This window comes from Tursiops truncatus, chromosome 10 (genome assembly GCF_011762595.2).
Source record: "Tursiops truncatus isolate mTurTru1 chromosome 10, mTurTru1.mat.Y, whole genome shotgun sequence".
In the NCBI taxonomy this organism is placed as follows: domain Eukaryota; kingdom Metazoa; phylum Chordata; class Mammalia; order Artiodactyla; family Delphinidae; genus Tursiops; species Tursiops truncatus.
In genome coordinates this window covers 84,106,821-84,119,354 of record NC_047043.1, presented here as the reverse complement: position 1 = coordinate 84,119,354, position 12,534 = coordinate 84,106,821, and the positions used below count along the sequence as shown (strand labels likewise).

At 47.3% G+C, this 12,534-nt stretch overlaps 1 protein-coding gene across 1 annotated transcript; it reads right to left on the bottom strand.

The window, feature by feature from the left end:
- Positions 1–7,937: 7,937 nt before the first annotated feature.
- On the bottom strand, positions 7,938–11,065 carry GPR27 (G protein-coupled receptor 27). The gene has a single exon (XM_019947595.3). It carries the CDS (start codon positions 10,382–10,384, stop codon positions 9,248–9,250), a length of 1,137 nt encoding a protein of 378 aa, XP_019803154.2. The 5' UTR covers positions 10,385–11,065; the 3' UTR covers positions 7,938–9,247.
- Positions 11,066–12,534: the final 1,469 nt, after the last annotated feature.

The window sequence follows — 12,534 nt, the reverse complement described above, 5'->3', positions numbered from 1 at the left end:
ATTTTTCACAAGATTATAAAGTCAGGCACCATTTTAATGGTTTTCACAGGTGGTGTTTTCTCACATGACTGGGAACAGGCCTGTTCCCTAGAGACAGTACTGAGGCTGGCATGAGTGTGTGTGGTTCATTCTTCAAAGCAAACAAGCAAAACAATAACTTCTTATGGAAATTTTTAAACATCAACAAAACTAAACCAGATCGTATGAGGAAGCCTCTGTCTCCATCATGCAGCTTTTTATCAATAATTATCTCCATGCCAGTCTTGTTTCACCTCTACCCACCTCCCGCCCCACCCTCAAACCTTCACCTCTCCTGTCTTGTCTCGAATCAAATCAGTTTCATCCCTTCTCCATAGGGTCCACTGTGAGATGGACAGGCACAGCCTTGTGTGTTGGTAGTAACATCAATCCTTCTTTTATGATGGCTCTCTGCTTAGATGTTGCCAAGGCCCTTTCACTGATCAGCCTGTCCTCCTAAACATTTCCTCTTAAGATATATTTTTGAAATCTCGTTGGAGTTCAAAATGGAGGAGCAAAATATTTTCAGACCCAGGATGTGCATATATGAATGAATATTTACTCTTGTATAAAATTTTAAAAGAAAATATTTGCTGCTCAAAGTAAGAAATTTTCACAGTAATATTGCTAACTATGTATTGTGATTGGGTTCGGGGAGTTAAATGTTGTCTGCTATCGTTAGTCCGTTGGACAACTGATGTTAAATATTCCCTGTTAATTCTCCTGGATTCGGTTAGGGAGGGGGAAAATCCCTGAATGGAAGGTATGGCTGGTAGACTCCAATTGTCTTCCACAATTCATTCATCCATTCTCAAATTCTCTCTCTCCCCCGGCCCCTCCCCCGTCCCTCTCTCTTTTCTCTCTTTCCTCCCTCCCCCCTCCTCCCTCCTTTCTCCCTTCTTTCTCTCCCTCCCCTTGCCCCTCCCCCAAGAGGTTTTACCTGGGTACCGGGTCACTCATCTGGACATCTAGAGACTGCGTTTACCAGCAACCCTTAGCCAGATGTGACTTAGCAATGGAGCGTGGGCAGAAGTGATATGCCTCACTGCCTTAAAAGTAAATTGCACTCCCCTTCCTCTCCAGCAGGGAGATGCAGCAATGAATCTGGCTCCTTTGGACCCAGAGAGTGAAGGTAGGGCTAACCCACCAGTGGGTCACTGAACGACTTCCTGAAGCAGTCACCCAGCAGCCCAGAGAAGCAGTTCAGCCACTCCGATTCGAGGGCTCTGTTCAAACACTTCCGCTTCTCCCCTAATCAATATGAACGGAATCATTTTTTCAAAAGTGCATCATTTGGTTAATACCATTTCTGTGATCTTAAAAAGTTTGTTCTGGTGTTCTTGCACAGTGAGTGGTTGCCCTGCAGAAGGTGGACTCAACCCCCAACCCCCCAAATTGGTTTGGATGTTGGGACAGATGCTGCCACACACACTGGAAAGACGTGACAACATTGATGACTCACGTCGTGGGATTTTCTGGTGAGAACAGAGCAGGTGCACGTCAGCCCAAAGTGGCAACAGCGAGGCAGTTCGGTTCGTTTTAGCTTTTATTATGGTCAGGAGGCAGGGCTGGGTGAGAATTCCTACCTGCTGGGGTGGGGAAGAACAGAGAGGAGAGTGTGAGGCTGGAGTGTGGTCAGTGCTTAAACATCCAGCATGGAGTTTTCATGTTTATTGCAGTCCTGAAAAAATATCATATGAGAAACTGATAACCAATTGGAAGAAGAATCTTCAAATCAGAAATGGTTAAATTCACATTCTTTGGTCACAAGAGCATCCCTGTTCCATACACTAGGAAAATGTGTAAATGTATTTTTTTTTAATTTATTTTGGCTGCGTTGGGTCTTTGTTGCTGCACGTGGGCTTTCTCTAGTTGTGGAGATCGGCGGCTACTCTTCTTGCGGTGCGCGGTGCGGTGGCTTCTCTTGTTGCGGAGCACGGGCTCCAGGCACGTGGGCTTCAGTAGTTGTGGCGCACGGGCTCAGTAGGTGTGGCATGAGGGCTCAGTAACTGTGGCTCGCGGGCTCTAGAGCGCAGGCTCAGTAGCTGTGGCGCACGGGCTTAATTGCTCCGCGGCATGCGGGATCTTCCCGGACCAGGGATCAAACCTGTGTCCCCTGCCTTGGCAGGCGGATTCCCAACCACTGCACTACCAGGGAAGCCCCTAAATGTATTTCTTGATGCTACTGTTTCAAACTCAAATATGTCATCTACCCACGGATTAAGAAATTTGGGAGACAGAGTCACTGAGGCTCATTACAACCGCACATTTTCCTATGACGTTTAAATGAATTTTAATCTCACCAAGAGGTGCTAGAAAAAAAAGAATAAACTTCAAAAGACAGACTTTCAGTGAACGAAGCTGTTTTTCCAACTAGCAAAAAGTAAAGTAACATGCCGTTAGCAGAAGACTAATCACGCCTTTGTATAATTGTGTTCCTTTTAATAGAAGCAGGTATTAAATATATATCTAAAGGTGTTGAATTCTAATATCTTTATAAAACTTATAAAGTAACTTACAAGTTAAAAAAAAAATCTTTTGTCAGACCACATGTCACCCTACTCATAAAGGATTAGAACAATTATGCAAATCAAATTCTAGAAATAGCTTTGGTATCCCATAATTCCTCAAGATAGATATGCAAATGAACTGGATCGTGACTGTGGGTTAAAAGAATTACACACTATACGGTTAAACTCTTTAGTATGTCACTCTTCAGAATGAATACCTGTGACAGGGGTTCTTTCCTATCTGTTCTTCCTTTTTTTTTTTTTTTAACATGTTCTTTTTTTCTTCTGCTAAGCACATTGCAATGCAAATTGGTCAGGACTCAGGGACTATGGGGGAAAATATAACGGGGGGGGGGGAATAAATATGTTAAATGAAAAAGGCGAGGACAAGTTTCATCCCCTCATGCATTTTAAATTTTATGATCCCTAGAGAATATTTTAATAAGGCATGTATTAAGTCAGCGTTGCAACTTTAATAATTTTTCAAAGCCTTTCAAACTTACAGCACATCTACGTATCTTCAAGAAAGTGAAACCATTTATTGCACCCTCCAGGTTCCAACACAGGTTCTAACCGAAAAACAGTGTGTGCTTCTCAGATATCACGTCCTGGCAGAAAGCAAGATTTTCATCCCAGAAAGCTACGCAGACTGGCATAACTCAGGTAATAAAAATATCTCGAGTGATGTTTTTAAATATACACTTTCCTACCAGTTTACATCTTCTCTACCCAGAATAGGCTGGCCACTTAAAACTTAATTTGTAAATGACTAAATTATTCCTCCTAGAAGCTAAGTGGTAAAATAGCTTTAATTTACTTGTCTCCTTAATGTTACTGAGAAATAAGACAGTTGCATTTATGCCTTGACGTTGCAGCTTAAAACATTTGTGCATGTTTTCTCTGTGTAATTTGAAGTGACTTTGAGTCTTCAGGCTTTCAGATATAAATTTCAAGCTGTTTATTTATCTTAAATGCCTGCAACCAGTATATAGGGTGAATCGAATACTTACTAAGACTTTTCTTCTCCTTTTCCCTTGAGCAAAAGCTCGAAATACCTTTTTCTCTAGGGTGAGCCTACTACTCCTCCTTCCTTTGGAAAGAGAGGAGAGTGGTCTCCTGGAGAGCTACCTGTTTGATTTCTGTTCAGTTCTGACATTTCTAATCTGACTTGCTGGCTCTCCCTGCAAAAAGATTTTAGGTAACAAACTTTCTCCATTCAAACGACCACATCCCTTACTGGCACTTGAGCATTCGCATAGAGTTGGAACAGAAAACTTTGAAGAGAGAATTATGTGGTTTTATTTCCCTTAGAAACACTTATTTTGAAAATGGACCCCAGAGTGAGGAGAATGTGGGAATCAGAAAGATGGGGAAGGTGGAAACTGGACAATTTTTTGTTCCGTCTTCTGGTTTTTCCTGCTTTCCTCAGTAGGGCAACCAGAGAGAGTCTGCCTAAGGGCCCTTTCCGGGCAATCAGCTGTGAGGTCTGTTCTCCTCATTATCCCGAGCTCTTTTTCTCGATCCCTCTTCTGGCGTATCTCATGTTCTGCCTTGATTTATGGTTTGGGGCACATTGGCCAGGTTTCTCCAATTACCTTGCTAACTCATCAGCAAGAGAACTGGACCTTTCTTATCCTCTGTGTTCCCCTGCACTTCCCAACACAGAAACTGGCTTCTTATTCACTTAAATACCTTTGTGACCAGCTAGAGGGGTGGGATAGGGAGGGTGGGAGGGAGGGAGACGCAAGAGGGAAGAGATATGGGAACATATGTATATGTATAACTGATTCACTTTGTTATAAAGCAGAAACTAACACACCACTGTAAAGCAATTATACTCCAATAAAGATGTTAAAAAAAAAAAAAGAAAAGAAAAACAAAAAGAATCCTGGCTGCTTCAGTCATTCTTGTAAAACAATAAAATTAAACTTATTAAAAAAAAATACCTGTGGATTAGATGGATTCATTCAGGTGGTTTTCCAGATATCTATAACTAAATTTGTCATACTAAAAGCTTAAAAATACACTGATCATGGTAACAGTTTTTATAAAGTGCAATTAAATAGAACCAGCCTTGTAATAGTTATTTTTAAAAATCTTCTCGATTTATTTCAATCTAAGAAATCAAGTCAAATCTATTTTATTATTTTTTTCCAGAGCCAGGTTAATCTGACAGTTAACAGCCGGCTGAATGATCTGATAACTGGAAATGTGAATTGAATTAAATAAGCCTAATTTAAAAAAATTTGTGACTACAGTTCCAGCATATCAGGCATATCTGTCAAGGGAGTGGAGAGGATGGAATTGTTTTAACTATTGTTGCAGTTAATTGTTGCTTCAAATAACAGGCTTTCTGAATATCAGTGCCTGAAGCAATAGCAGTTTTTATTTCAAGACCAGGAATCTAAAATCTAGAGATATGAGGTTGCATGTTTGGGTAAGTAGATCAACAATGTTAAAACAGATGTCTGCTCTTTTTATCTTTCTGGTCTGCTATTTTCACCATGTTGACAGTATCTCTTCTCATGGTTGCAAGATGGCTGCTGTGGCTCCAAGCATTACAGCCTCATCAAAAATATCCCAAAAGGAAGGAAAAGGGAGGGGAAGAGGGCTCTGTTCTTAGGCTGAGGTAGATCCCAAAAGTCTTGTCCAAGTTGGAGAAAAAGCCTAAAGAACCCTGTGGACTCAGATCAAGTTTGCTTTTAATTTTGTTTACTCGAGAAACAGCTAATAAACAATGCAAAGGATAATGATATGGGTCTAGAATATGGATGGGTGGAGACAGTTTCCCATTACCTCCTTTGCCCCTCACAGAGGGGGTCTTGAAGTCCAGTGGTCTTGGAGGGTCACACAGAGTGGCCCGTCTACCAGGTGAATGGAGAACAGTGTTTTGAGTCCACTGCATTTTACAACCTCAGCCATCTCAGTTCACGGACAACTTGAAATGCCAGTAAGCCTGCTACTCAGCCCACCGTGGCACTCAGATCTAATGACTGTGTTTGGAGACTTGGAAATTTTTCAGGACCTGCATGGGGACAATCTCCCCTTCTCTGTAGAGGTTAGTTCACCCTTTATGTCTAAGAGTTCAGCCTGTATGTTTGAAAGCTTAACAGTGGTTGAGTTGGGAAAAGAGGAAGTAAGGACTTTGGACGCAAGAAACAACGCAGAAAAGGCATGTTGGTGTGACCCAGTATGGTCTGTTCAGGGCACTGCCAGTGACTTGCAGTGGCTGGAGCACAGAGCCTGAGTAGGGAGTGGGAGGATGTGAGACCAGCGCGGGAGCCAGGAGCCCAGGTGTGCACCGTGCGAGCCCAGCAGAGGGGTGACTGGGCCAAGAAGGCCTTCCAGAAGTCTTGGATCTGAGTCCAGCACAAACCTGATATTCAGCTAAGACCCAGGGGTACAGCTGTACAGGTTAGTTATGCCCGTGTCATCCCAGTTATTACATATTGTGAATGTTGCCTCTGCTCTAGAGGAGGTGGTGAGGGAGTCCCCAGGCAGAGGAGGGGGACGGGCTTTCCAGGGAGAGCTTATACAAAGGTAACCAGAGGAGGGAGAGGTGGAAATATAAGGGGAAGATGAGGCCAGGCTGGTGGAGGGGCCGGACCATAAAAGGCCTTCTGTGGCAAACCAGAATTTTGCACTCGTATGGGTCATGGAAAGACAGTGAAGGGTAGAACCAATCTTGCCAACCCAATGATCCATCCTGACTCAGCCCCAGGACCTGGGACCCTGGTACCTCTTAGGGGCAGGGCGTTTGAAACTGTAGATGGCTGATGGCAAGCCCAAAGCCTTGGCAGAAATGATTGTGTTGTATTTTCTTTCTTTCAAAAAGAGGGAGAAAGAAAGGAAGAAAGAGAGAGGGAAGGAAGAAAATAGAGGAGGAAAGGAGGGAGAGAAGGAATAAGAGAGGGAGGAAGGGAAGAAAGAAGAGGAAAAAGGGAAGAAAGGAAAAGGAAAGAAAAAAGGAAAGGTAGAAACCAATATGGCAGGACTGACAAGGTCTGGCAAGGCTGAATGGTGCGTATGGAGGTTATTCTTCATCATCATGGTTATTGACTTGTGATTCGCCTCCCCACTTTGAGATATTTCAATTTGTAAAAAATGAACATGGTCAGGTGGAAATCTAAAAGTAGATATAAGTCTTTCTGCAAAGCGATTTGACATATGGTGTCAAAAGACCTAAAGATGCTCATTTTTGACCCAATAATTCCATGCCAGGACATGCACAGACTTATAGACAAGCAATCTATTTTCTTTTGCTTCAAGTATAGACATAACCCATTAATTTCACCTGGGGAGGAGTGGCGGAGGAGTTATGCTAAATTAACTTGTCAATGACAGAAAATGAGCTATTTTAATGGAAGTTTTCCCCAAATACATTGTTCCTGTCCTGGTACAAGAAGTAGAGTATTCTGAAATACAAGTAACCTTCTCTTGATGATTCTTTATTAATATAATTAACAATCAAAGTACAGGCTAATAAATTCAGTGATGAAAGTAGCTGTTGAGGTGCAAGGGGAGTTTTGCTCCTGCACAGTATTCCTCTGGACAGCTAGTTCCTCTGCATCTCTTGGTTCTTCTTTTTCCTTTACAGCTGGCCGTCATTTCTCATTACTTGTCACTTGAATTCTCATTAGAAATCTCCCATCCAGTCAGAACAAAGCAAAACAAAAAACAGGAGTTAGCCCTGACAGCCTAGTTCCTATGCCATGGCAGGTGCTACAAAGTCTGACCATCACATAGGCTTAGTGACTTCTGTTTTTTGAACCTGGATCACTTGTGGCTGGTGGGGGGATGTTGGATGAGGAGAGATTTACTTCCTTGGCCTGTCTTTAGATAAGCTAAGATTTCTGATGAGTGGCCCTTGGATAATTAATGTCTACCCGGTCGTATGATCTGGGGAGAAACAGGCTGATAGTTACTCATACTTTCCAAATAGGAGACTGTCTGCATAGACTGATTGACATTTACGGACAAAATAAAATAATGCTGACCATTCTCCTGCAATAAATTGGCCACACCTTCTTATTATGACTTATCCATCTTGGACTGAATATTTAATAGTTTATATTATGCGCAACTCAAATTTCAATATATGTACTGTACCCACTTTAATTATTATTTTATCAAAATGGTTACTTTGCTTACATTCATGTTTTCTATGTTCATAAAAAAGTTTTGAAGCAGTGTATATATATATATATATATATATACTGCTTCTTCCCTTGAAGAGAAGATCTGCAGATTTTTTATCTTGCATTTTAAGTTAACAAGCCTCCAAATGTCTTAGAAATTATGGTCAGCCAAACAGCATGCACTAAAAGGATAATAAAAACATGAGTACCTTACTTAGACGCATATTACCACCTGTCACAGTCTCAAACAACAACAGGAACAAAAACCCACTCCAGAATGAAAATACTGGTATATTTATATAATGCAAAGAGAAATACAGATATAAATCCTCAAAACGGAAGATACGTTAATAAAAATGTAGCATTATAAGCGAAAAAATACAGTACTTGCAGAATTTAGTCTTTCAACTTAAGGTTACAACGTGTCTAACAAAGAAATAGTACTTAAAATTATAGTTCTCATTATTAATTTAAAATAACCATCAGGAGAACAGCACAGCTTAACCTAGCAAACATTTTAAGGAAATGCTTTGTCTCATAGAAGAGTATCATTATATTCCATCCATTTATACCATGAACAAGAGAATAACAATTTTCAAAGTGGCAATTAGTTTCATAAGACAGAATAAAACTGGGCTCTTCAAAGCACAAACTGTTCCCCTAAAATTATTTTAATTTTTATTGGCAAAAAATACCTAAACAGTTTTGATTTAGCACTCTGCTTGTCTCTGAGCCCTCCCAATCCGTGAACCACAATCAGTACATACAAAAACATGCAATACTGTATTTTCTCCACACCATTACTAACCAAAACACTTTTTACTCTTTTGAAAGGTACAGTTTTACAGAAATGTTTCCACTCAAGATTGGTATGATACAAAGAGCAGTTGTCGCTGACGGGCATTTCCTAGTAGTATAAAGCAAGGTAGGAAACAAATCTTGTGTTGTTACTGATTAAAAATGACTGCCTTGCTACTCGTTCCCATTTCTGCTCTTTAACTTCAATATCAATACTGAACAAAATTCTCAACGCCTTCAAAGAACCACAGCAGTCCAACTGACCCCACCGATGGCAATTCAGAGGGAACTTGAGACAACTTTCCCTCTTTCTCCTGCTGCCAACAGAAGACCCTCAAGAAATCAAACTTGTGAAGTCCCCCTGGGTTCCTCTACCTCAATGCAAAATGTAATGCCACTTGAGGTTGTCAAAAATAGCTTCTGTAGAAAACTGGCCATGGTCTTTAGGAAAGGTTGCATGAAAAAAATTAGTTTAGCCTTTATTGAAAAAAAAAAAAAAGTAACTCATGGAATAAAAGACATCAGTGCCAGTACAAAGACTCCAGGGCCTGCTGTCAGGATGAAAATATATTTAGGAGAACAATCGCAAGGAGCTGGGGTGGGGCTGGGACTTCGAAACCCTCCCCCCAAAAGGAGTCTGTACAATCCTAGTGATGATGCACTTCGAGAGCCGTTTTGAAGGCAGCTCAGAAAATTAAAAAGGGGGCAGAAGGGGGAGAAAAGACGTCACTGTCCAAGCCAAAGGGAGAAGCCGGGTTGCGGTGCAGGTGAAGGGAGAGCCACTTATAAACCGATGCCTTTCAAGTCGCAGGGGAGGGTGGCCTGGGTGGCCTGGGGGCTCTGGCAACAGGGGAACTGGGCTCGGAAGCAGTCCCTGAGCTCTCTGTTGAAGAGGAAGCACACGACGGGGTTGATGCCGGCCTGCGCGAAGGTCAGCCACACGGAGGCCGTCAGGTAGGCCTGGGGGACAGCGCCGGGCCGCACCAGGACCCGCATGTAACTGGCCACGACGTAGGGCCCCCAGAGGAACAGGAAGAGCAGCGTGATGGCATAGAACATCTTGCACAGCCTCTTCTCTGTCTTGAACTCCTCGAGCACGAGGAGGCGGCGCGCGCCACGGCCGGGCCCGGCCGGCCGGATGCCCACGAGCGCGGGCGGCGTGGGCCCGCGGCCGAAGCCCGCCGTCCAGTTGGCGGCCGCCTGGCCGGTGGCACCGGGGCCGTGGAAGGTCCAGTCGTGGCTGACGGCGGGCACGAGGCGCGCGGGCCGCATCTTGCGGCGATCGTGGATGAAGAAGAGCAGGCGGAGGTAGACGAGGTGCGTGGCGCCCACCACCACGGCCAGCAGCAGCAGGAAGCCCAGCGCGCCGGGGGCGCCGTCGGGCCGCTGCTCCAGGGCGCACGGCGCGTCCTCCTCGTCGCCGCCGCCGCCGCCGTCCAGCACGGGCGGGAAGGCCGCGGCCAGCGCCAGCGCCCAGGCGGCGCACACCAGCATGGCGGCGCACGGCCAGCCGGCCAGGCGCTCGGCGTAGAAGCGGTGGTGCGCTATGGCCAGGTAGCGGGTGACGCCCACGCCGAGCAGCAGGAAGGCGGCGTGGAAGCAGAAGAGCGCGGCCAGGAAGGCGAGCAGCTTGCAGCCCAGCGCGCCCGGCGGCGCCCCCGCGGCGGCCGCTGCCCGCCGCGCCGCCAGCATGACGGCCGGGAGGCAGGCGAGCGCGCGCAGCCCGTCGGCCAGGCACAGGTCGAGCAGCAGGTAGTACGGGGCGCGGTGCAGGCTGCGCTCCCGCACGATCAGCAGCGCGAACAGCACGTTGCCCGCGAGGCTAACGCACAGCAGTAGGCTGAGCGTGGCCAGCTTGAGGCCCAGGGCGGCCGCCTCGCCGCCGCCGCCGCCGCCGCCCGGCTCGCTCGCGTTCGCCATCGCGGCCTCCCCGGGCCGGGCGCCGCGCTCCGCTCCGGGGCCGACCCCGGCCTCGCCGCTCCGCAGGCCTGCCGGCCGGCCCGAACTCAACCAAGCGCGCGGGTCTCCGGCGAGCTCCCGGGCCGGCGGGGCTTAGCCCGCGCCCGGGTGACCCCTCCTCGGCTCCCCGAGCTGCCGCCGCGTCGCCGCCATCTCAGGAATGGTGCGCGCAGGAGGCGACGGCCACTCCCTGCGCCTCGGGCGCCGCGGGCTTCACTGCGGACCGGGCCGCGCCACCGCCCGCAGCTCCTGCATCCTCCTCCTCCTCCTCTTCCTTGGCCGCTGCCGCCGCCGCTGCGCCTCTGGGCTCTGCCCCCCGCCGGGCCAGCCGCCGCCGCCGCCGCCGCCGCTGCCGCCGCCGCCGCCGCCGCGGAGCCCCCTCCCCTCCGCCGGAGCGCGCCGCGTGGCCGCCGCCGCCAGCCCCGCCGAGGCTTCCCGCGCCGCCCGGGCCGGGCTGGGCTGGGGGCGCCGCCGCAGCAGCTGCGGGGCCGGGAGGCGGCCGGGAGGGAGGCAGGGCCCAGGACGCGAGGTGGCGGCAGGTCGCGTTTGGCCCCAGGTAACGGGGGTCCGGCGGCGGTGCCCGGCGCCCGCCCTGGGGTCACTGAGGTGGCCGTGCGCGGGGGGGAGGTTGCCTGGGATGGCAGAGTCGGGAGGCCTCGGGGCGTGGGGGCGGGGTGTGGGACCGGAGGATCTGGGATGAGCCCTCTGCCCGCAAGCTGATAGTAATTCACAGTCATCGTCGTGATCACAGCCTTGTAACCTCTAGTATTCAGGTCAGCACTGATGTGGGCGGCAGTGTTCTGGGGAGCTTTACGCCCTCAGCGTTCACAGAAATGACAAAGTTGGTTCTATGCTTAAACCCGCTTTATATCTGAGGAAGCAGAGGCTTGGAGGTCAAGGGAGTTGAGAGCCGGTAAGTGGTAGAGCTGAGATTCAAATTTCACTCGGTGTGATTTCCATGGCCGGACTCACCAGCGACCCTGAAGCATACCCTGCTCTCTGCCCCATTCGTGGTCCCAGTGAAGGCATATGTCAGGGAAAAGAAATTCAGCATTTTCCCTTGATTTGGAAGGTGAATCCCATGCCACCTTCCTCCCAGGGTGTCAGTCCTCTGGGAAGCCCGAAAGGGCAGCCCCTGTTCTGATCCTCAGCTGCACCAGATTCTCTCCAGGCTTTGCGTAGGCCGTTCCCTCTGCCTGGACCAGCCCCTCAACGGGCTCCCCATCCTCTGGGCCACTCTTCTGACCAGTCTAGCTTACTCTGTACCATTGCCCATTCATTTCCTTCTTAGCACTTAATATTTGGTATTATGTATTTTTATTGCTTTTGAAGATCCTGTCGGTTCAGCTGATCTCTAAGCTCCAGGAAGGCAAGCGAGTGTGTCTGGTTTTTCCTAACCCTGTATCCCCATGCCTAGGATGGAGAAGCCAGAGTTAAGAAACATGTTCTTTCTCAGGTACACTCATGTTTTGCTTTGTTTTATGCAGAATATTATTTATTGGCATGGCAGGCACTGTGATGGGCATTTTTAGGATGACACAAGATCATAGAAAGCCTTGTCAGACTGAGGAGTCTAAACTTTAGTCTATAGGCAGTCAGGAGCCCTTGGAGGTTTTTGAGGAAAGTGCTGTGATTAGAAAACGACTGATGTGCGTCAGGAAGATTATTTCGACGGTAGTGTTTAAGAGGAATGACAGAGCAGAGTCTGGAAGTCTAGTCCAGAGCCTTAGCCTTTAACGTGCCCAGAAATCACTGGGGATCCTGATTCACTAGGTCTGGATGGGGCTGGAGATGATGCCTTTCTAGTAATTTCTTAGCTGACACTAATGCCTCTGGTCTACAGACCACACTTGGAATAGCAAGGACCTTGAGGGCATTTGGACATTTTGTAAAAATCTAAGTGATGGCCAATGAGGGCCTGACTTAGGGCCCCTAAGCGGCCAGGGACAAGTGGCTGACCAGGCAAGTCTACAGATATTTGTTGACAGAAAAGAGAAGTAGATCTTGGAGAGTGTTTTGGTCAGGAATTGCATTTTGATAATGGTAGCTCAAAAATGTACATGAGTTTCTTTTCTTCATAAAACAAGAAGTCTGGAGGTTAATGGCATGGA

Bases quoted from the DNA above. Each gene is read 5' to 3' on its own strand.
- GPR27 (XM_019947595.3), bottom strand. From the start codon at position 10,384: ATGGCGAACGCGAGCGAGCCGGGCGGCGGCGGCGGCGGCGGCGAGGCG.